At 42.4% G+C, this 24,776-nt stretch overlaps 2 protein-coding genes across 3 annotated transcripts in view; one reads left to right on the top strand and one right to left on the bottom strand.

Moving 5' to 3' along the window:
* Positions 1 to 236: 236 nt before the first annotated feature.
* Positions 237 to 14,450, bottom strand: cep170ab (centrosomal protein 170Ab). 2 transcript variants are annotated; one of them, XM_028568034.1, is made up of 19 exons: positions 13,993 to 14,450; positions 12,393 to 12,538; positions 12,182 to 12,271; positions 11,297 to 11,375; positions 11,030 to 11,088; positions 10,384 to 10,549; positions 9,721 to 9,849; positions 9,165 to 9,617; positions 8,574 to 8,944; positions 8,352 to 8,480; positions 8,120 to 8,252; positions 5,896 to 7,377; positions 5,140 to 5,383; positions 4,842 to 4,950; positions 4,587 to 4,748; positions 4,030 to 4,118; positions 3,519 to 3,612; positions 2,034 to 2,085; positions 237 to 1,908 (listed from the first exon to the last, which is right to left on the bottom strand). In XM_028568034.1, exons 2-19 carry the CDS (start codon positions 12,495 to 12,497, stop codon positions 1,652 to 1,654), a joined length of 4,203 nt encoding a protein of 1,400 aa, XP_028423835.1. In that variant the 5' UTR covers positions 12,498 to 12,538; positions 13,993 to 14,450; the 3' UTR covers positions 237 to 1,651. The 2 variants fall into 2 exon arrangements, with proteins under 2 accessions (XP_028423835.1, XP_028423842.1); XM_028568041.1 differs by having other exon boundaries at positions 12,393 to 12,535.
* A 3,527-nt stretch (positions 14,451 to 17,977) lies between these two features.
* Positions 17,978 to 24,776, top strand: part of LOC114571952 (B-cell lymphoma/leukemia 11A) — a 33,761-nt gene continuing 26,962 nt past the window's right edge. The window contains exons 1-2 of the mRNA XM_028603282.1: positions 17,978 to 18,307; positions 20,926 to 21,318. Of these exons, the coding sequence (XP_028459083.1) occupies positions 18,253 to 18,307; positions 20,926 to 21,318 (448 nt within the window). The 5' untranslated portion in view covers positions 17,978 to 18,252. The remainder of the gene's footprint in view (positions 18,308 to 20,925; positions 21,319 to 24,776) is intronic.

The following is a 24,776-nucleotide window of genomic DNA, read 5'->3' as shown; positions in this document are numbered from 1 at the left end:
TACTGTTGTGTAGTTTAATTTATGATGCTGTATATTTTATAATATGATCATATGCTTTGCATGCTAAAAGGTAGCTTCCATATAAATGTAGTGAAGCAAAAAGTACAATATTTTCCTCTGAAATATGAAGTAGCATACAATGGAAATACTCAAGTAAGCACAAGTACCTCAGAACTGAGCACAGTAAATGTACTGAGTGTGGAATTATTTTGAAAAAAAATAACAAACAAAATAGCTCATGATTATCATGCATTTTATTGGAAATGAGACCAACAATACACAGGTATTGCAAGGTCAACATTTAACCAAACATCATTACAAAGAAAAAACGGTATACAAAACATCCAAACAAAAATTCAAAGACAAAGTACAGAAAGTGCTGAGCACAAAATGCAATTATCAGTCTTTATTCAAGTTGTTTTGGCTAAAATGTTTTCAACAGTTCTGATCAGGTTACATTCATATGTAAACATTGGTATGAGGCAAGACATTGGAAAACCTACAGTCATTACACTGTGCATTCTTCTCATTGCATCATTAACAATAAAATGCAGCTGCAGGACTTGGAGGTAGCCCCCAATCTATGCTGACTCAAACACAACATTTTGTTTGTGATCAGAATATAATTTGACAAACTGTTCATCTGCAGGCAGCTGGCTTTCACCTTGCTTTTGTTTTTGATCGAGGACATCGACATGATAAAGGAGTGCCACAGGGGCACATCACGTGCTGGTCAATCAGAGATGAAAATTAACATATATCAGCTTTGTAATGTGCAAAACAAATTTCATCTCCACCACATCTCTTTAGCATCCCTCATCTCCAACTGTAATGATTGTTTGATCCAGGGCACTTGTGACAAAATACATTTGGAAGAGGAAAACCTTTCTGGGAGCTACATTTGATTTAATAGTTTCTATTAACACACACAGTCCATCTTTGATACACTGGTTTTTATAGGACATTGCCACAAGAAGAAATGGCATGGATGGGAGTTTTCAATTGAACTATAATAAACATTTACACTGGTACATACTGTACATACCCAGTTCTTTTCCCAGCAAATAAGCAACATGGCCTTTTCTGATGGAAAATCATTACTGAGACAGGATTGGGGATTGCAACTGCAAGAGGCCAACAATATATATATATATATTTTTTTTATAAATAATTCTATGGCAGGATAGAAGAACACTTTTCACACACACCTTTTGACCTTTCTAGTTTGGGTTTCGGCATTGGCCTAAATCAGCTTAAGTTAATCTTTAACATTGAATCCTCTCAATTTTTACATATGTTCTTCTTTTGTAAATGTTATCGAGGATAATGTATAATAAGAATGAGCTGCAACACAAAAACACATATGGGTTACTGTATATTATTTCATAGCTTGTTCATGAGCTAACCAATAAAAACTGTTATGTTTCATATTATATATCTGACAAGAGCTGCTATTTGGTAGTGTTGGACCTTTACAAAGTCCTATCACGAGTCACTTTGAGTGACAGTTAGGGCAGTCAGGCTTTCCCACCGAATAGGCAATTATTCTCTTTCCTCTTTCCCCCTTCGTTTGAAACCAACTACTTCTCACCTCACACCTTCAGGATATGTCCAACATAAAGGATGGATTCCGAATGATGTACTTGGTGTATCAGTTGTAGGATCTCGGGCTCTGTCGGGGCCCTGGGTCTCGCTCTGCCACCTCTGCATGGCCTGGAGGTCCGCATGATTCAGTGTCCCGTCCTTCAGGCCTCGAGAGTGTGCTGGAGGAAGCTTCAGCTCCAGGGTGCAACACTGACGCCCCCTGCTGAGTCCCAGGGCCGATCCTCTGGTCAGTCAGAGGGCTGGTTAGGCCCAGGTTGGACAGGGCATCCAGGGTGCCGTCTGGGTCCACCATCATGTCGATTACTGTCAGATTGGCACAGAAACAAACATTAGAAATTATTCTTGAATTCAACACAGTACAAAATACAGGCACTTGTAATTTGATGGGTCATAGTTCACTAAAAACTCAAAGATCATCACATCCATACCGAGCAGTTGTCTTTCCACTCTCCTCAGGTCTTGAATAATGGTTGAAATTTCCTGTAACAAAAACATAAAACATTAAAATTGGTTGATGTGATTAAGTAAGTGAAAGTTCATACACCAAATAAATCAACTCCATTCATCTCTTCGTGGCGGCAGGAATAAGTTTGGAGTGGTGCCGTGTACGCTCAGTAATGCTTTATGAGGCCTGTGACTGTGTGGTGGATAGACATATCTCTTGAAGGGTTCACATGAGGCCAGGCTGGGTTAAAGGCAGGATTTATGACCTGGCTACCGGCAGAAGTTTTGTGGACTTTAAACTTTTTGCACCCGCAACAGCTTGTAAGTCTTCATTTCCCCATCAAAACAACCATTTTTGGTGTGCTCTGCTCTCCAAAAAGAGAATTTGCAAGGTAATCAAAATGGTATGTGCAAGACTGAAGCGTCTTTGATTTGATCCCCCAGACAGCTGTAATACTGTCAGCACTCACTGTGATTGCTTCAGTAAGTAATCAGATATTGTGTGGCTTGTACGATTACAGAGAAAGGGAAGGAGTGTATTTAAAACTGTATGGCATTAATCTCACCCTTTGAAAAGCTAATGGATTACTGACATTAACAAATTCTTAGGCAAAATAATTCATTAGTGTAGTCATATCAAATTGCCTTTCAGTCTCTGTCTTTTTGTATTAATTTATGCCAAAAGCACATTATTATGCTAACTAGACTTGCCTGAAATGTAAAATTATGTAAAATGCCTCACACAATGCACTTCTTTCCATTTGCAAAAAATGATGGTAACATGCTAACACAGGCACACATTTACTCTTTTTTTCTGTGACCATTTCTTTTGTGCTATTCAGCCATGATTAATACCACTTGGTCATCCGGGCATCACATTAAAATGAACAATGGATATCACGTTTTTTTTTCTTCACAGAAAATATTTATAAATCCTCACCACACATTTGGACACAACACTTGAACAGTCGACAGTCACGCTAGCTGCTCTGTGAGGCTCTATTTGGTTTGGAAATCCTGAATGCTCACATTAGCATGCTAACAATGACAATGCTAATATGCTGATGTTTAGAAGGAATAATCTTGGCCATGTTCACCGTCTTAGTTTAGTGTGTTAACATTGGCTAATTAACAATTAACACAGAGTACAGTTGAGCCTGGTGGGAATGTGATTAGTTTTGTAAGTACCAAAGTATTGGACAAAGTGAAATTTGGACCTGGCAGTGCTCTAGAGGAAAGGTTGAGAGATCACCCAAGTGATTACAATTCAACCTGGGGGGGAACATAAATGTCTGAACCAAATAGTATGTCAATCCATCCAATAGAGATATTTCAGTCTGGACAAAAGGTGGAGAGATAATCTCTAGAACCATGCTGCTACCGTGGCTAAAAATATCACTTTTTTGTCTGTTTCACGAGCCTTCAGCAGATTAAACAGACAAAGTGTGAGAAGTGGACAGGCTCATCACCTTATTTGAGCACTTGAGTAGCAAGGAGTCGCGCTCTGCCTGCAGTTTGTTCTCAATCTCTTCCCATTTTCGTTCTTTATCCTTGAAGAGGATCCTGGAAGACAAGTCGGTATGAAAATAGATGAAAGTAAAATATGTGAAAAATATTTTTAATATACCTCTTCATAGAAGTATTAGTTGACTGTTAAAGTGATTTCATTCATTGTCTGTAGATTGTAGGAATGAAGAAAAGGCCTTTGAGTTGTCATCCTGCCTGTGTTAATGAGTAAGACATGTAGCTGGATGTCAGTGTAAACCTTTGTGATGTGCCACTCAAATTGTGTTGCCTGTCCTAGTTCCAACATCAAACACAGACTGGAATCTTAACTCTCTATAATATGCTTCTATTTTAATAATTCTATCCTGCATTTGTCTATTTCTCAGTAGGCTATGACATATATTACATTTACACCAAATAACTATAGCAGCACATGGACCCACTTCCTGTTTTGTCATGCAGCATGATGCTCACCTGATTTTGCAGGTTGTTTTGTCAACAGACTGACGTATCCTCGTTGAGAGCTGAGTGACAGATGCTAGTAGTAAACTGTCTAGCACCGCCTGATAGATGATGAAAAGGAACACATCTTTTATTTCACACTGGCATACAATGAATGCACATGGTGGAATTATAGAGAGAGACTATGAAAGCTAACGCAACCCTTTCAATGCTAATGCTAAATTTAGCCTAATTTAGCTATGACTATGCATTTACAAACTATTTCTCGGCAGCTCAGGCAGTAGCTTTGGGTCCAATCAGAAGCACATTGTCTGTTGAAGGGTGACTGTAGTTGGCATGTAGGGAGCACCCTCTTGTGGCACACTGTGGTACAGACTGACTACAGTTGATCTTCTGCTACACAATTGTTCGACAAACGTTCAGTATGCTCCAGCAGTAAACTCCTTACTCATACATGAAATAAATACTTAAGTGAGTAAATCATCCACAATTCAACTCTGGAATAGCCCTATTGTATGCAGATTGCCTGCATATTTTGAGTATTGTTTAAAATTGAAACAGGGACTCACATCATCTCTATTCCATGTCTGTCGGCGGATGGAGCGAGAGCTCTGTCCACTAGAGCTTTGGGGTCGAAGCTCCACAGACCGCACATTGGTTCCCAGAATACTGCTGTGCTCCGCAGAAGGACCACTCGGGTCCATGCTGTCATCAAATACACGCTCCTCCATCTGAGTAGCAGCAAATAAATACAAAATTTGATTTTTTTTTGTAGATATCTAATCTAGCAGATAGAAATAATAATGTTATAATCTGTTGACTACCAGAGCTCCAGGGTCAGTGGCTGCAGGGCTGACTGAGTCTATCTCTCCTGCCACATCATGAATTTCTCTGGCGAGCATGGCTAGGTCTTTGGCTAGGTCCTGGCTAATTCTGATGAACAAGCACAAATACGAAATCACCATCTGATATATGTTAAACAAATTCTTCTTGTTTTATTTGACCAAAACGTAAAATCATGAAAATGAAATATACCTCTGAGCAGGAGAAGCATGTTTGAATACTGCTATCATGACTCATCACTGTTCTTAAACTACCCTATTGTTCCTCTCGTCTACGTACCTAGCTATTTCCTCGCTGTGTGCTGTCCAGTCTCTCATATACTCGTCCTGTTCCCTGGAGTGCTGCCTCAGGGCAGATAGGCCTGCAGGATTAGGAGTTGCTGGGGCTGACCCTCCTAGCTGGCCTACCCGAGTGGAAGGGAACGGCCGTGACTGGCCCTGCTTGGATATGTGGCGGTTTGAGCCATACTCGTCCTCTGAGGTGGAGGCATACTCAACAGGCACGCGGCGCCACCGAGTACCAGCTAATGTTGGGAACGAATGGAAGTTAAGTTTAAACGGTGCTTCAAATGTGCTGGAAACACAACACTCAGGTTGATGTGGCAAATGTGTTCTTTACACACATGCATCAGACAACATTAACATTCATTTGGAGTCATGTTTATGGCAACCTAATGAACCCATACCAATATTCACTCCTTTTAGCTCTGTTTTGGTCTCCGTCAACGAAGAAAAATAGCTGCTAAGTGCTGCAGGATGTCTACCATTTAGTCAAGATGTTTGGTGCTGTCAGTTTTGGACCATAACACCCAAACAAAAAGCTGAAAGATGCTTTAAAAACTCAGCAAAGTTAAGAGTGATAATTTTCCGTGGTTTCGTCACAAGTTTTGTTCATTTTACAGGCTTTACGGACAAATTGTATTACTTTTTAGGCAGTGACTTGGAAAGAACAGAATGTGTGAAGGATAAAACTATTTCCTTGTTCAATGGACATGAGAGTAAATGGTTTAATATGGAAATATGGAAAACAACTTACACGCAGGTGTGACATGTCCATATGAGGAGGTGCCTTTATTCTTGTCAGGCAGCTTGGAGACGCTGTTAGCCCGAGCTCTGGGTCCAGACACTGAGGTCATATTAGTCCCTCTTAGTCCTTGTCTTATGGCATAATCACCTGCAGCGCTGCGGGCCCCTAGGCCTCTACTCCTTGTCACAGTGGCCTCTGAGTCACTCTGGGCAGACGGAGAGCCTACCCTCGGCTTCCTCGGCTGTGCCAGAGCCTCTATCCTGGACATTCCCCTTCTTGCCATCCCTGTCCTGGATGTGGAACTTGCGGTGGAGGCCTCAGAAGCTACCGACATCCGGTCAAGATCAGCAGGTTCAGTGTCTGAGGAGTCCCCAAGGCGGGCTCGTCTCAGCAGGGATGCCCTGGTGGGCCTGGGCTTGGGAACATTAGTGGTTTTACTGGCTGCAGAGGAGGCTGGGGCCTGGTTGATTTTAGCCCGACTAGACTTGGTGCCAGCCCCCACTGATGTGCTCCCAGTCTGAGCTCTGGTGTGTGAGCTTCTAGATTCCTTTCTTGATGTAGAGGTGGGCTGGGAGTCAGAGAGGAGTGAGTTGGAGTTGACGTCATCATCAGTGAGGTCTAGGGAAGTCCAGGGGCGGCTGGGCTGCGGAGGACCAGATGTCCTGGTCTTGACCCTCCTGTCCTGGGTCTCTCTGCCCCCAGCAGGGCCTTTGCCGGATGAGCACACTACCGTTCTCTCCTTCTGTTGTCCTGCAAGAGTCCGCCGTTTTTGGATTACTTTTCTGGCTCCGTCAGCCTGGCTTACTGTGCTGGTCGTGTCCACGTCTGACTCTGGTGACATGGAGCCTTCAATGGACTGACTTGGTGGATCACCTTGGTCTGACACAGTCGTCTCTAAAAAGGCTGCCACAGCTTCCGAGTCTTTCTGCAGTGTGGTGCTGTCAATGCCAGCCTCCCTGCTCTGAGATCTGCTGCTTTTAAGCCCATCGATACAAGGTCTGAGCTCAATGGGCATGTTGGAGCTTGGTTTCTCCACAGTGAAACTCTCCTGCCTCAACAATGGTTTCCCGCTACTTTCCCTAGCCTTCTCCTCTTCCTTTTTCCTTCTCCGTGCCTCCTCCAGTCGTTTCTCCCCGCTGGTCAGTGGACGAGGGGGGAGCTTGGTCAACACACCTGACTGGCATGACCTCCCTCCAGCACTGTCCTGTGACTTGGCTGGCGAGGAGCGACTGGGGCTACCACCGTGACTGCCCGCACCTCCAACGCCATGACCGGGCTGATTCTTTCCCCTGGCCGTCTTCTCCCCCTGGCTCTCCTTCTCCTGTAGCTCTGTGTCCTGTTTCTCCCCCAAATCTGTACGCAAGCCTGCGCCTGGGGTCCTCCTTCCTAGGGTGAGCTCCTCACCTGGCAGCTGTGGCAGGGTTCTCCTCTTTTGCTCCGTGTAGCTAGACGAGGCAAAGGAGGCAGAGTAGCTGGACTCACTTATTTCAGCTGAAAGGAGAGAAAAACACATAACTAAAGTGGGTCCTCGGAACAATGTGTATTATTCTGTGATGATACTGTGATGTTCATACGCACATAGTCAGGATCCGGTATTGGAGACTGCACTACTCAGTATGACACAATGTGCCCTGCTATGACATGAACTTCAACAATTATTGAATTGAATTGAATTGAATTATTACATATCGACGGTGGGTGGTGTTTATGGTAGAATTTATGCACTGGCACTGTGGTTTTCATTTAGTGATTCTCTTCCTATTAGGGCTGCACGATATGAGGAAAATATACAATAACGTTGAATATGGCGTTAACGATATTACATGCGATAAATAAAACAAATATTTAAGTGGAAGTGAAGTTGGAAACCATTTCCAACATTATTTTATTGAACAAATTGAACATTGAATTGAACATAAAAGGCCCCATTAAATTAAGAATGACTGTTACATTTTGAAGTGCGGTTTCTACTGATATTTTCTTTCAACTAAAAAAAATCTCGCAGCCTTTCGCGATATGGTTATTGCACCAGTTGATATTGTGGTCACGATAAAAAAACTGAGATATTGTGCAGCCATAATTCCTACCAGATGAACCATGAGATGTTATTGTGTTCTTCATGCATCATTTTTTATAGTGCTGAAATATGTGTGTAAGGATCCTTTACAGTACAGAAAGCAGTGTATAAAACCCACACTATATCACTTCAGCTTTAAATGACTGACCATCTTACCTCTGTCCTCTGTGACCATGATGTGACTCTCTCCTCCTGATCCCTCAGGGTCTGTCCTAATGTGACTGGCAGCCAGAGTGGCCCACTGCGAAACCCAGCGAGGACCGCCCACCATCAATTCCTCAGATAGTACCTGGACAAAGACAGCATGAAAGATACAAAAGAAACATGATATTAAATTACATTGTTTAGAAATTTTTGGCTTGAATTCAAAAGCTTTCTGTTTTTGCACCTCTGTCTCCATGCGTCCAGGCTTTCCTCTGTCTCCGGTACCAGACCTCTGGGAGGTAAGCCTTTCTTTTTGGTCAGCACCACCCAACCTGGACACGCACACACCCTCCAGCTCATCCACACCAAACACCTGCAACACCCACATACGTGCAAAAGTGAGCAAGCATACATGTATGAAAATGATTGTTTTATGATTATAGAAAATGGGGTTAATTACTGTAACCTTGTCGATCATTTTCCTAGCCTCTTCCTCCTCATGATCTCCATTCTCCAGCTCAATAGTATAGGTTCCTCTGTCACTATAATCATCCCCATGGTGATAGCACTCATCACGCCCACTATGCTGATGTGGTGCCGAGCCCCGTCGCCTTTCCACGAATCCACCTGCCATTTTGGAAGTCGAAGTCTTGCGACGGCGAGCAGGACTGTCCTCCTCTGCGAAGAGCCCCTCTGGTACGTTAGCGCGACCCTCTCTGATCTTCATCCCAGCACCGCCCCACAGCCCCCACGAACGTTCCTCCATTGCTGCAGCCCTGCGCTGCTCGCCAAGTGCGTTCTCTGAGTCACTCTGAGTACCGTCCTCATGTTTACTGCCTGGCAAGGGAAGGGTTTAGAAGAAGGTAATGAGACGAGGAGGGTTAAAGAGAGGCTGTGGCTAAATTAAACTGAAGTAAACAACAAGAAATAAGAAATACACACATCTTATGTTAAATACACACACACACACACACACACACACACACACACACACACACACACACACACACACACACACACACACACACATGCTGCCCAAACGGCTGCACATACACACCTTTGAGACTCTTCAGTTGTACAGGCACATCACTCTTTACACTTTCCCCATCATCCTCTGCAACCGTGTCTTTCAGGGCCAACGGCAGCTCATTCTGGGCCAGCCAGTCGGCAACTTTAACCTCCGCAGCTACCATGGCTGTCTGAAGTGGACTCAGCTCCTCCCCAACAGCTCTTTTAGGATGTGGCCTGGTCTCCGGTCCCACCTTCGCCACTCGATCTTTGACGGTCACTTTACCTGACGCCCCAGGGTCAAACTCAATGGTGAATGAGGCGTGGCCGTGGATTGGCTCTGCAGCCGAAGAAGCAGCAGCCTCTTGTTCTCGTGAAGGGGCTTCACCACTCACTTTACCTGCTGAGGAAGTATCCTTGGTTGGGATCTCAAAGTAGCTAGGCTCCTGATTGGAAGCTGTTTGCGGGGCAGACTTTGGGACCTCTGTACTTTTTTTGCTGTCTGTCAGAATTAAAGCAAACATATGTATTTAGCCCCATAAGGTCTGCGTAAATTGGAGATATTAAGAGACATTAAGTCGTTTTTTTTGCAGTCTGGCAAATACCTGTTTCAGCTTTTTCTCGCTTCCGATCTGAGCTCTTCTCCTCAGGCCTCCTGGGTTGCTGGTCATCGTCTCCCCACCAGGCCGGCTGGCCATAGAGGGGCGTGATTCTGTGCGACACTGCTCCATCCCCTGGCAAAAACAACCTGTCAGTTAGTCTTACATGGGAATGGCACGGCTACATTTACCACACTCCCACCCCTTTAACGTTTATAATGGTTTTGAATACATAATGTACTATAATGTGATGTAAGCACATATTTTAAGTGTTTATCAATGCATTTATACATTTTTGTCAAACATGCCAATCACATTTTTCCAGAACCCAAGATGAGCTCTTAAAATTGCTTTTGTTGTCTGACCAACTCAAAAAAACTCAAAAATATTCAATTTAAAAAGATATAAAACAGACAAAAGAACGAAATCTTCAAATTGAGAAGCAAGCTAAAGTTTGGCCTTATTGATTGATAAATGACTCAAAATACATTAATTGACTAATCTTTTGTAAAATACTTGCTAAAATACTTTTGAACATATCTAACCATCAATCCGTCACCATCACTAAATTTGTGATAGTGGCATCTAAAGACTGAGATCGGTGTCATTGATTTGCCCATGTAGTATAGTAACCAGTGTCCTGTGCAAAGCATCCTCGGACATTCTCACTTGTTGTCTTTTCCTCCACCCTGCTGGCCTCGGGGGGTTTGGCGGCGGCCCCTTCACATGCTGGTGCTGCCGCTGCTGCCTCTGAGGGTATCGCCTCAGATTTCGCCGATTCCACCTCTGGAGGTTTCTTCTGATTCAGCTGCAGCTGGATACTGAACTTCTCATGCTGACGGTCGGGACAAGCAAGGAGAGTTTAGAGAGATAGAAGCAAAACATGAAAGCACTGCTATATCTATAGCAGGGCTGTCAGATTTTTGTTTATTGGACATTTTGGAAAACATTCTTTCTCACACAACTTATAGTGCATAACTCCAGACTATCCTTTTTTTTTTATCTCGGTCATCGCTTATAACTGAGAAGACATTCTGAATATTACTGCAGAACTTTCATCTTCCTCATTAAGATGAAATCCTATCCTTTCTACAGCTACCTGGGCAGTTTGCTGTGATGAAACAGCAGATTCATCAATCTTGAAAAGTAGTATTTGCACAGTTCAGCAGAACTCTTCGCTCTCTTTGACTAAAATCCACCTCTCTCAGGTTTTTTTTTAATTTTTTTTACACATTGATAAAAAAAAGAGAGCTTGGCTGCACTGAACATTGAGCAGACATATTTACTCATGGACATGCAGAGGGTGCTGTCTAACCTTTAGGGCCTCCTCTGGAATATGCATCTCTCCTCGAACCACAGTGAACAGGTTGGTATGTGAGGCAGGTTAAGGTAGCAGACGATGAACTCTTTGCAGGGGTGAGAAACATGCACTGATAGCCTTATCTATTATGCAACAGGCAGAGTGCAATGAGCATTCACAGCTATTCAAGAACAGATAAAGTTACAGTGTTGTGAACACTGACCTTGTGCTACATGTCACTAGGTTTGACGGGAACAAAAGACACCATATTCAAAAGGATATCGTAGCCAAACCTCAATTTGTCATCAATTTTCAGTGTGACGTAGATTTGCTCCTGTATTCTGACATCATTGACAAATGTCTGCAAACAAAAGACGAGAGTGATTAAGAACAACAGGGTTAAGATTAGGGGTCAGCCGTAGGTTGTGGGTCGGGTTTGAGTAAGCTAACTAGAAAATATCATTGGTTCAGGCAGGCTAGTCAAAAAGCGACAAAAGCTGCATTCTGAGTAAGTTAGTAATAATTTGCTCTTTCTCTCTCTCTCTCACACACACACACACACACACACACACACACACACACTCTCTCTGTCCGCAGACCTGACTAGTGGGCTACTAAAATGCATAAAGTTTGCGGGTCGGTTTTGGGTGGTTGACCGTCACGTTTTTTTTGTGGCTTGTGCGGTGTGGGTTGACTCTCAAAACTGGTCGGGTCGGTGCGGGTAAATCCTGACCTGCGCATGACAGCTTTACAGTCAAAGAAATTAAACAATCAATTTTTATCAGAGGGTAGCTTAGCACTTGTTGATGACAACACTAACAACATCTTCTATCAAGTCATTTATAGATCTTCCTCAGACATGTTTAAGGACATAAGAATATCCTAAATAATCATTTGCTTGGAATATGTCATCTAGTTCACTGAAATGTCGATTCTCAGTGTATGTGTATGTGTAAATTGCATATTTAGCCAGCATTGGCTTCCAACTAATTGTGATGTCACAGAATCATGCTGAAATTTAAAGTGAGCAGAGAAACTTTCCCCCTTCAGCAGACGAGTGTGAAAGCAGCCTTCTAGGGACAATATTATAACACAGTCTGTCTTTTACTGTATCTGTAAGTAAATAAAGCAGTAAAGACACAGAATAGTGATACATTAAACACTCACCCCATTCAAGCTGCCCAGGTCCTTCACTTTATGTTCGTCTGTATTTGGCTCATAGTTGATGACAGCATGCTGCTTGTCCACACTGCGGGACTTAAATCACACAATATCCAGTCAATCACTGTAATCCACGCTAATCTCAGCGATTCAGATGATAATGCAGCCTAGATGGAGAAATGACAGCTCAGAGCTTGTGTCTGGAGGAGTACTGTACCTGCAGCATGAGCTCGCAGTCATCCCTCCCCACAAAGATCATCTCCCTGGGGAGACGATGACGCGTCCCCCCGCTGCTAACCAGGAACCAGGAAGTCAGACTCATCTCGGCCTCACTAGCTCACCTGTGACCCTTAATGCATCCTGCTGAAAACAGGAACAGTGTTAGACTACAGTTATCCATTCATGAGTCTATTCACAAGTAATGCTTTAAACAATGAAAACACATGTTCTTACAGTGTACTTACAGTTACTTCATGCAATTACAGAACAAATAACAACATCTGTGTGTTTGTGCATGTGTGTGCCATATGCACAGTAGCTATTTCAGGTATCACCCGAGGACACTGACATGCCTATCTCTCCTTGTAGTGCGGCAAACAACACGGAACTGTAAGTGTAAAAACAGTTTAAAGAATCTTGGCATTCTACTAAACTCCCAAATTAAAATATCCACCACAGACGCCGCACCGCCGGAAAAAATTGGAGGAGTTATATATTGTACAAAAACAAAGAGGAAGTGAGGACGATGTGGGTAAATAATGAGAAAGACAGACATAAAGATAGATATGATACATGTACATCTCGACAGCTAATTTAAGCAGATGCTGTTTAGAAAGTTAGACAGGCTCAGGCCAGATAAAGAGAGAAATACTGTTTTCCTTGAAAACCCACATCTTCGCTCCCCATGATGCTCTCATATGATTCCCATGCAGTTGTCATGCTGCCCATGAACATATACCAGCACAACAGATCTTTTCACTGAGACAAACAGCCGGTCCTCCCTCAGCAGGAGCATCATCATCAGCACACATCATCATCTGGAGAACAGTGGGGCCTTTGTCATATTTGGGGCTCCTTTTTTGTGCATCAACTCGATCAATGCCCCCCCCCCCCCCCCTCTCTGTGGAGAAATGGACGGGTTAAACCTTTCAGTGGGCTTCTAGTGGCCCAGATTTCCCTTTTGGTCGCTTGACCACACACGGCTTCATCATCCACTCTCAGTCACAAATCTCCTCTGCAAATGACCACACGTCAAGTGCGCTTTAAAGCGGCGGTAGCTGATGGGTTATACTCGGCCAGTGACAGTGCCTGCAAATTATCCCAGTTAGGCCGTGTCTCAGTCCAGCGTTTATCATGGAGACATTTTATAACGACACCGATCTAGAGAGGAATATCCACTTGAAATAAACCAATAGAAGCTACAAAAACACAAAACCCACGCATATTGTAAATAAATAAATCTACAGCGTGTGTCTACCGTGAACGCTTATTACCGACTTGTCATCTGAAGCGTAGGCTATTGATCCTTAACGTTCTATCCCTCTTCTGTCCCGCGCGCTCTTTAAGCCAAACAGAGGCTAATTTAGACAAATTTAGCGATAACAGTTCTCACATGTTATTGTAAATCAGGTTAAGGAGGCTGTTTGCTGTTGTGCAGCCGAGGTTCTCCCCCCTGATGGACGATCAGGCTGTAGGTTTGTTTGTCGCACAAACACAGCGATGCTCATTTCACCGTCTCCATCCTCGGCGCTGAGAAAGCAGGAGGAGACGACAACAGGAACAGAACAGACCGACAGAGGAAGATACATGTCACTCACCAGGGGCTCTACGGACAATCAGCATCCAATATAGGGAGGATTATGAACAGCGTTGCTGCTGCTGCTGGTGCTGATCGTGCCCAGCCCTGCTCCTTCGGCATCACTGTGTCTTGGCCTCGCGGTGGCGCTATGTCCTCGTATAGGAAGAGCATAGGAGGTTATGTAATGTAGCCTACTGACAGAAAACGGTGAGTGGCCCCTATTAGATGAGTAATGGTGGATTTTGGACAAGCAATATATAAGCGTTGTAGAAATATATTAGGTTTAGAATAAGAATGTCCTGTAGCCTGGGATGGCCTCGCTGTCTCCTCCTGTCTGGCATGTGTATGATAAGACGGGTTCAAATTTAGTGGAGCAAAAGTGCTCCTGATTTGTTTAATAAACATTTGGAACAGAATGCACCTAATGCAATAGCTTAAAGGAACAGACGAACTTTAGGCCATGAGAGAAGAAGAGAATGAGAGCGATCCCAAGGCTAGCGCGCAACTTCTCTATCTTCTCGGAGACAGAAAGTCTGAGTGCTATCCAACCAATTGGCGGCTCAGACGCAATGGCGGGAGGAGGAACCTGAAGATGGATAAAAGAATAGGGAAAAGGAAGGTGTCAGACCCGGAAAGACTTTGTTGGTGGTTAGGGAGAGAAAGTCTCGAAGGAGCGGCTGATCCATATGCATATGAAATATATGTTTGCAATATCATTTTACTAAAGATTGTATTCATTTCCTGGTCTGCCTTTCAACGAACACAATAATTACTGGGGAAACTTTGAGAAGTGACCAGTGGAGTCATAAAGAGTATATATATAAAAATAGAATCGGTCGCTTCTTTTCCTACAGCGTAGGCTATAGGCCTGTAGAAGGCTGTAACTTTGGTCGCCAAATTATTGTCAATCTTTTTTTTTTAATTCAAAATATTAAAATGTCTTCACATGAATCCAACATATTAGCAAATATAAATCAACCTATTTGTGAAAAAAAGCTCACTGATGATAGTCTTACTCTCCACAGATATTGTTAATCCTAAGGATTCACTGTTTTAATGTTAAACATACATGTGTATGTTTAACATTAAAACGTGATTTACAAAATCAACAATTACTATTTTTATATCTTAGTATTCTATGCAAAAAACGTATGTATAAAGACTTTAGGCCGCCTTACTCGTTTTTGTAAGCCCAGTTTAATATGCAACTTAATTTTATACAATATGTAATATGCTCTCTTTCAGTTAAGGGGTCCTTGGCTTAAGAAACGTTGAAGACCCCTGATATAAATTCTGTAGACTGTATATATAATAGTAGCCTAAGTATGAAAAAGCAGCTTATAATAGAATATATGATTTTTGTTTTTGTATTTTTTATTGTTAGAAATTTTGTTTTAGGGTTTGAGGACATCCAACCCCTTAATCTAACAAAATATTATGTTACAGAGTAGACTATTTGAGTAATAGTAGTAAAGTATTATTGTTCGTATTTTTTATAGCCTAATTCAAGTGTAGTTTGCATTAAGACAAAAAGAATTATGTGCCATTCTGAGGCCTCGGCTAAGAAAAAAATTATAGCCCAACTCACTGCTCTGTATAATCATAATTGACTGCATAATGGCATCATGATTTGAGTCGATCTCCAATTGAAACACTAGATGGCGCCAAAGTATTGAGCTGTGATGTGGAAGAGGGCTAAGATACAGTTCCTGAGTCTGATCAATTATGAGGATTTCATGGCAACAAAAAAATTACTTAAAATCACTTAAGTCTCATGAAAACCAAATCAAACCAAACCGAACCAGAAATATCAATCAGTATGTTTGGAATACTAACACTTAGGCAAAGCAGTTATATGTATGTATTTTTTTCTTATTAATATGAAACATAGTTTATGAGAATGATCTCTCCTGACTCTGGTTTATGAGCCCCCATCTGTATTAACTTATAGGAGATTTAATAGCCTAAATATGAGTAATATGGCTCAAACTCAATTTGTTGTAACTTTATTTAATATAGCGAAATGAAACCAAAAAGATATAGGCTATTAAAAAGAAAAAAATAATACTTTTCTTTAGCTTATTTTCGATACATAGACTATAGAGTGGGGTCTAGACCTACTTTATCTGAGTGTCCTGAGATAACTTCTGTTGTGATTTGACACCATAAACAACACTGAATTGACATTTGTGTAATTTATATAATTATACAAATGGGACCCAGGTAGGCCGTGCTATAGGTTACCTTCTTCTACTTTGTGACATTCATTGTTTTAGCTAAATACCCATTTGAGCTTCAATTACACAGCAATTATTAGCCTATGCCGTTTTCAGTGCAGCCACCGTTGATGCATTAATCCTCAGAGGGGTCCCTGAAGGATGAAAACATTTAGCCTAGGTGTCTTTTCCTTGTGCTTTAAGCTTTGTAGCTGAAGCCAAAAACACAATCAAAACAGCAGTAGAATTGCAGCGGTGTATCAAAATGATTCAAATGATTTTAGTCATAATTAGTTTACTCTTTCAGCTCCCAGTTTATAATGGCCCATTATTTGCCTGGTTGCATGTGATTGTAAATCTGGAAGCACTGCCTGTGCTTCTGTAAAACTACTCAACAGATATGCTAAATCATTTGAATAGGCTAGATATATCATATATAAGATGACAACACTATAACAGAATATTACAGTGCAGTAACATTTCAGCAGTGTGTTTTTACATGCCCCCGTATTGAATGTAAAATGTAGGCTTTTTTTATAATCATAAGTGCTGTTGTCGCCTACTCTGTTAAGACATGTGTCTGCTTATCTATCACATACACAACATGTCAGGTGAAAACATTAAGATAAGCTGCAACAACAAATCTCTGTTTCACTTTATAGCCTATAGTTTTTCAAAATAGACTCAGGTGCATTTAACACTTTTAACATGCTGTTTCAAATCAAACATCAAATCAAGTGATAGTGTAGCCTATAAATCAAAGGACATTGGATTCTAAATGAAGGCTGACATCCATTATTTAGCAGATTAGTTTTTTTCTTGTTCTCTTTTTCATTTTATGTTACAATACTGTTGATTTGATATTCTATCTAACTCTCTTGCATTTCGGCCACCCGTGTTAACATTTGTAAATTGATCCGCTATGTAGCCTGTACATATAGCCTACAAATAGGGAAACCGAGGGAAACCATATAAAGGGCTCTTCTTCATTACTAATTCGTCACCTATAGAAAGCTTGGAAAATACATAGTATCTTCCTGTCATGGCAATAATTTATATATATATATATATATATATATATATATATATATATATATATATATATATATATATATATATATATATACACACAGCTGAATGGAATCAGCTAATATTGGGCATTTTTGCCAATTGACTTTGTTTCAAACAAACAATTGAATAATTTATAACTATGTCAGGTCTAAACTCAATGCTGGCTATTTAAGGTTATATATATATATATATATATATATATATATATATATATATATATATATATATATATATATATATATATATATATATATATTAGGCTAATAGTTATGATGAAAAAAGACACTTTATCCCACCTTTATGTAAATATACAATCTCCAGTCTACTGTAAATTTACATAATCAATTATTATTTCTATCAGCCTGAAAATAAACTCCTAATAAATATGAATGGAGCAGTAAAACAGGGATATTCAAACATGCGCTGACTGCTCCTCTACTTCCCTGGATAACTCCACTCTCTCTCTCTCTCTCTCTCTCTCTCTCTCTCTCTCTCTCTCTCTCTCTCTCGCTATCTCTCTCTCGCTCTTAGCCCAACCCCCTTGATCCCCTCTGTCCATTGGTGTCTTCAGGGTCTCTCTTCTCTCTCCCCCCCGCCTCCTTCCATAGGTAGTCTATAATGACTGTCCATTGGTTTTTATTACGGCTTGTCCCCCTCCCACTGGCCGGCTTCGCCCTGCCCATGTTTTCTATGTCTCAGTCCGTCCATCTCCTGACGTTCAAGTTCGTAGGAACGTCACGTCCGCACTTGAACTTGCAGCTCAGGGGGTATCGTCGTACCCCCATCACTCTCTCTTTGCGAAAAAGTCATGAAGAGGTCCGCACAGCCCGTAGCGCGCGACGCCTCACCCTCTGCATGATCTGCACATTTTTTTTTCTTCTTTTTCCTATTTGGACGTCAGACGCATCAATGAAGAAATTTCATTTGGACTCTACCTTGTAGGAACGGATTTCCCAATGTGAACTCAGCTGAAAAGCCGCCACTAAACCAACATGTCTCGCCGCAAGCAAGGCAAACCCCAGCACTTGAGCAAACGGGAGTTTTCGTGTAAGTGGAGATGAATCGCATTTTGACTTCAGATAGCTGTCTGTCGCTCTCAACGAGCCACTTCTTGTTTTCTTATATACAGGGCAACTTCCTCGGGGGATTTGAATAGGTGGGATACGGCCACGTACGGGCACACCGCTGTCCTGAGTGAAATGACCAAAACGCAAACACATCCAAGACTAGGCTACAGGTTATTTTGTATTGATTATGGGATCCTCTGCTGGAAGTTTTCAAACAACGTGACAGAGAGCTTCAACTTGTGTTGGTTAACTGTGTTGTATAACGCAGCCTTCAAGGTTTCTTTCGCCATTAAAGGGTATGCATATGCTTTATGGCCAGAGACCTTTGCCTATATGAAGTTAGTGCCTACTGCACTGCTGCCATCAGCTCGTAAGTTTATTGTAGCGTGTAAAGATGTTCCACAACAACTAAGCGCGTTCTTCTTTTGCTTGTTAGAATGTATTTACAGAGGTTTGAGCTGGTTTGGACACAGGGAAGTGGTGTTTACATGCCCACTGGTCCACAGCGCAGAGACCTCGTGTGCCTTACCTAGACGGAATATAGTTGAACTGTGTCACAAATTCCTCACAGCTGCTGTTTTAACATCACGTCTTTAATGCGCAGCGCGTTATCTAGTGTCATTAACACATAGATGCTGCTCTATAGCCTAAATCCACATAAATCTCCGTGCGCGATATTGGTTTGCAACTATGGGAGAGGAAATCAGGAAAGTCGTTTTACGCGCATGCGAAAAAAGAATGCAGGGCATTGATTGATATTGCATAATTGCGTGATATGATTTTCGCGCTGTCGAGACGCGTTTATGTTTGCAGGAGAATGTTTTCCCACCGTGCGTCTGGTGATAACAGCACTAACTGCTTCATTAATACACTTGTGTCTCTGCATGCTGTTCCCATTTCGGCTGAAACCAATTATGCTCTCGCAACATGTATGCCTTCTTGTGAGGGCTAATTGTCTAAAGGTTTGCCAGTGGGGGGCGCAATATCATTGTACTCCTGTTGGCCACTTATGAACTTGAACTTGATCCACTTTATCCCCGTACTGCTTGACCGAGCACATGCAGAGGATCGTTTTAGCAGAAATAAGTGAAGTGGATATTTTATGTTCCTTGTGCTGCTCCTTGTGAGGTTTCTAAAGGAGGAAAGAGAAAGTGAAATATTGAAAATATCAAAAGAGAATGCAGACATAAAGTGTGTAAAGACAAGCAGATATAAGGTGGTTTGCATAGAACAATATACAAAAGAATTCACATTTCAAAATCAACTTTCTTCCCAATTTCAAAGGTTTTAATTTAGACCATATCATTTCTTCTTTTGGCTCTGACCCAGATCTTTTGAGTTCAGTTAGTTTCACGTAAGAATTAGAAGTCTTTTATTCATATTATTTATTTGAACAGCAAACTACTTCAGGCTACATCATCTTGTTTTTGGGCCAATAGTGAACTATCAAGGGACACTTAGTTACATATTTATACAGGCAGAGGACATTTACCTACGCTTCATACATTTTTTTTTTTTTTACTCCATTTGATCATGAAAAAAAAAAATCCCCTGAAATGAAATTATTGATCCGCTGTTATAACAGGAGCCATACAAATCTAAAATGGCAAACGAAAGAGGTCTAATGATTTTCCTGATAGTGAAACAGACCTCCTCCTGTAGCCCAGTGGGAAACACTGGCCTAAACTGATTTAAATTCTGCCGCAGCCAGATGTCTGAGAAAAGGATTATATTTTAGTTTTCAAAGTTATTCACATCACTCTTGCGTGGCATCAAAATGAGATTATTTGGTTTGAAGAAAATCTTTCCACCTAACCCAGCCTCACACACCCCGCCTGTGTCCATGGCATAAGCTGGTTATGATAAGCTCCAGTAAAATAGGGGCAAATTCCCTCATCTTTAATGCAGTTGAACATACAGGTAACAGGGCCTATCTTGCATAGTCCCTCACCACCTTCTCGTCTGACCCGACACGGAATTAAAGGTTGAACCGGCGGCAAGAATTCATCACACCTTATCTCAACATCCCAGTCGGGGCGCCCAATGTCGTTTACCGTGTGGCTAGATTACTTCTTTAAAAATGCTCTCCGTCTATCTCTCTTCTCTTTTCTCTCTTCTCTCTTTCTCTCTCTCTCTCTCTCTCTCTCTGCCAGTACTTCAGGGACCTACTCCACATCCAACCCCTCAATGTCTAACCTTGGTTCATGAGATCCCAGCACTTTTAACGAAATGGGGTCCAATCATCTTGAACTCAAATTAGAATCTATTTTTTGATTCTCAGAGGTGTTAGGTTCATTAAAAAAGGGAGATTGGCAGCACAATAAAGAGGGTCAAGCAACTTAATCGTTTGGCTGCTGCCTGCAAGCTGAACATGTCAGTCCTTATCGAAGTAGTCTGTGTGCTCTTTCTGTCTTTCTTTCTTTTCTAAAAATATGTTTATACACATTTTACAACCTGACCTTATTCCTGTAGATGTCTTTATATTTTGTAGCAATGGCGTGCTTTGCCATTGCCTCTCCTGACACACATTAGTTTACCATATCTCTCTCTCTCTCTGAACTATATCTCACAATCTCTTTTTTTTGTCTTCCTGTCCAGCTGAGCCGCTGTCGGGTGTTTTACCAGGAGAAAACTGTCAGGACTCCCCCAGGCTGGGAGAGGCTCAGGGTGAGCCCCTCAAAGGGGACCAGGACCTGCTGACCTGTGGCCAGTGCCACTCCCGCTTCCCCCTGGCTGACATCCTGCTTTTCATTGAACACAAACGGAGGCAGTGCCACGGGAGCCTCTGTATGGACAAACCTCTGCACAGGCCACCGTCCTCCCCACTCGCCTCTCCCCTGTCCACGTCCTCCTCGCACTCGCGGACCCAACATCAGCACCCGCGGAGGGCGTGTCACCCCGTGGAGGTGGCCGTCCAGGTGTCGCCGCGCGACGAGGATTGTTTATCTGCACCCTTGCAAGGAATAATCCCCAAGCAGGAGAATATCACAGGTAAACACAGTGGGAGCTTAAAATGGCTACCGCACAAAAGTAAACAAATGAGCAGGAATGCAAAAACAAATGTGGGAAGTGAGTTTTCAAGGTCTAAAGGTGTGCAGTGGGTCACACTCTCCAAGGTTCAAAGAGAGTTTATTTCAAAAGGGGAGCAAATGCTCTCTCAGATTTCCTTTGGTTTTTGCTTCTGGTATTAGGGATGTATCCAATCTGCTTAACCAGAGTGTGAAATATCTGCAGCTGCATTTAGAAGCTGTGAATCTCCCTCAGCTGCGTCATGAACCCACATGAAGACCAGCTGAAGCTGAAAATGATTCTGAGAAACTGAAACATTTGCAGATAGTGAAAAAGACACACACACAGACAGAGAGAGAGAGAGAGAGAGAGAGAGAGATGGATGGATTTCTTTTGGTTTGTTGCTGCATCACAGATGTGCTCAGATCCTGTGGCCTCCACATTCTCTCTCATGTGGTGGTGAGAGATGTATCTCTATCCCTCCCTGGCTTATTACACCGCTATATCTCTCGTTCCCTCAAATATGCGCCTGTTAAGGCTCACTCGGATGCTAAAATTAAAGAGAGATAGAAAGAATGTAATTATGCTGAACTGTCAAGGAAGAAGCGTTTATTTGAGGAGCCCTGCAGCCACTAATTGTCAGTGTTTTTCTTGATTTGAGTAATTAAGGACTTCTTTCGGCGGCTGGTTGGTTTGTTGTTTGTCCACCGGGGCTAAATGAGGCTGTAGTGAAAACACGAGTCGCTGTGCAAATAAGCGTGGGTCCCTTATGACTATTTTTTACAGAGTGCGGTTTGATTTTGACCATCTTATTTGAATGTTTATCCATTTTCTTTAACAGATCCGATATTGTGTGCCAAATTGGGATGATTGTCTGGGCAAATTTAATTTGAAGCCAATTCAGCGCTAAATGCACGGAGAGTAGTTCTCTACTGTGCTCTACTGTACTGTATTAGTCAGCGCTGCAGCTTTGCAGATGGAATTGTAAAGGGACTACTGTTAGCTGTTGTTAGCTAGTCAGCCCACTGTCATACAGAATGACCACGGTTCATTAGTGTGCATCTGCCACACACACACACACACACACACACACACACACACACACACACGCACACACACACACACACACACACTAAAACACACACACACGGACCGAAGGACCGACGGACCAACAAGTGTACACACGTCCTCACACACACATCCAACATGCCTCTTGGCCTTGTCAGCTGTTCGAACATGCTTTTCTTTGCTCATTTAGATCATCATGCAGTGGAGTTCACATGATATCATAAGGTCACTAGCATTGTGAGCAGAATTTTATTTATAGGCCTTATGTCTCTTGGCATTGTGCAACCCTCAGGCTTCTCTTGATGCTGTAATGAACAGATTAATTTGGTTTGTCCGGGGAGTGAGGACGTGCCCTGTTGTGACACCTCACCTGATTGTGTTATAACCCTGTTATAACATTTCCTTGTGTTAAAACCTGAGAGGAAGAAAACATGAGTGTGTGAGGTCAAGATTACAGATAAGGAAACAGAATAAACCTGCTGCAACAGATTTTAGATAAAACAGAAGATGTAGCCACTGTGCAGGATACACCACACATCAGTCACATATGCATATAAACCAGCCCCCCCCCCCCCCACCTCTGTTTTTTGTATCCAAGATTGATGGATACAGACTAGCAGTGCCAGCACGCCACCCCATGCCCCATATGCTAGCTGCCATGTTCTCTCACCATGCTCAGTTAGACACGGACGCTGAGATGAGGCATCTCAATACATACTGTCCCTACGTGCTGTATCTCTCCCAGACTGGCTATGTGTCCAGTTTATCCAAAGGGAGTGTATTATATGTTATACCCTGAAAGATTTACTGTATCCCTCTGCACTGCATACACTCAAGTGACTGTGACCCTTCCACTCCCCCACCCTCCTCCGGAAATGTCATTTGACGCAGATGGATTTCAGTACGGTCAGTAGTGTACAGAGGCAAGGGCTTGGGCAAGGTTTAGGAAAGAAGCTGCTGGACTAAAAGAGCTGACACCCACGGTGGTTGAATTGGGTGGGGATGGGGGGGGGGGAAGACAGTCTGTAATACACCAAGAGCTGGAGATGAGGCCGTGCCTCTCAGTCTTCTTTGGGACAGCTGAGGCTGTCTGGGAGTCTCATGGCTGCAGCTGGGGCTGGGGTCTGCGTCTGGAGCTCTGGGCCGTTAGGACAGGGCAGAGCAGCCTGCGTGCCATCATTTGCATGATAAACAATTTAAGATATGCATCGGGACACCGTCGCTTGTCTCCAGATTATGGATGGCCCAGAAAAAGAGCAGATGACAGTTTCTCACACAAACTATGTGACTAAAATTGGATTTATGTAACAATAATATATAATATATCAGTATTAAGCAGGCATACCGGTGAATAGTTTGTATTTACATTCACATTCATTGTTCCACAGACTTAATTGTTATCAGTGCAATAAATGATTGTTTAGTCTTCCTACATTGAGTAATTGGAGCAAGATGCTTTTCATTGTTATGATTTAGGATGTACTACTGTATAGGCTTTATCAAGCCCTTTATACCATAATATATATATATATATATATATATATATATAGTATTTTTACAAAATCGTTTCTCTTCGCTACATTTTATGAGTGTGGTTCCACATTCTTGTGCTCGTATTGATACATTACTATGGCCTGTATTTATCCGTCCCGGCATTACCACCTCTTGCATTCTCACCAGTGTAGCCATGTGTGTTAATGAGGCCATTGTAGCTGCTCAAATTGACCACTATCTCACACTTCTGCCTCTTACCAGCGCACTGCCTCTATTGTAACCTGGACTCTGAATCAATACTGAGTTGATTATGGCAGCCACCTTTCCCCGTTTTTTTCCCTCAATGAGGAGGAAAACATTCAAACGATGGCGTGGTATTTCTAGAAACACCTTTCTGTGGCTGTAGTGCATCTTCATGCAGCAGCTTGCCTATCCTGTTTGTCCCTGTGTGTTGTGGAGACAAAGGTATTTAGCAGGCTCCGTATTGGCACTGTGCCACCTTTCTCCAAACCACCAGCCCCCCACTCCCTCATAAACACACACATATACACACTGGCTATCTGTCAGGCAGAACTGGGGGCTGGGCAGTGCAGGGGAGTGTGTGTGTGTGTGTGTGTGTGTGTGTGTGTGTGTGAGTGGCGGGGGGGCGAGAGGCTTCTTGGTAGCGATATCTTTTTCCAGTGTGTATGTGCGTGCATATGGGTCGCTTTGCGAGTCCACATGCAGTGTGTGCCTTTGTTTCGGTGATCACTTTAATTGATACTGAAAAGGCACAGATGCATGCGATTGTAATTATTAGACACCAGCTAATATTATCAACATAAGCACCCCATTGTCTGTAAAAAAAAAAAAAAAAAAAACTGACTGTAATTTGATCC

This window comes from Perca flavescens, chromosome 2 (genome assembly GCF_004354835.1).
Source record: "Perca flavescens isolate YP-PL-M2 chromosome 2, PFLA_1.0, whole genome shotgun sequence".
Lineage (NCBI taxonomy): Eukaryota > Metazoa > Chordata > Actinopteri > Perciformes > Percidae > Perca > Perca flavescens.
Note: the sequence above shows the minus strand (reverse complement) of the source record. Positions and strands in the feature narration are given on the sequence as shown.

Excerpts from the sequence above, each read along its gene's own strand:
- cep170ab (XM_028568034.1), bottom strand. The coding sequence starts at position 12,497 with ATGAGTCTGACTTCCTGGTTCCTGGTTAGCAGCGGGGGGACGCGTCAT. Across the intron at positions 12,272-12,392 it reads ACTGCGAGCTCATGCTGCAG|TCCCGCAGTGTGGACAAGCA; the intron begins GTACAGTACTCC and ends GTGTGATTTAAG. Across the intron at positions 7,378-8,119 it reads CATGGTCACAGAGGACAGAG|CTGAAATAAGTGAGTCCAGC; the intron begins GTAAGATGGTCA and ends CTCTCCTTTCAG.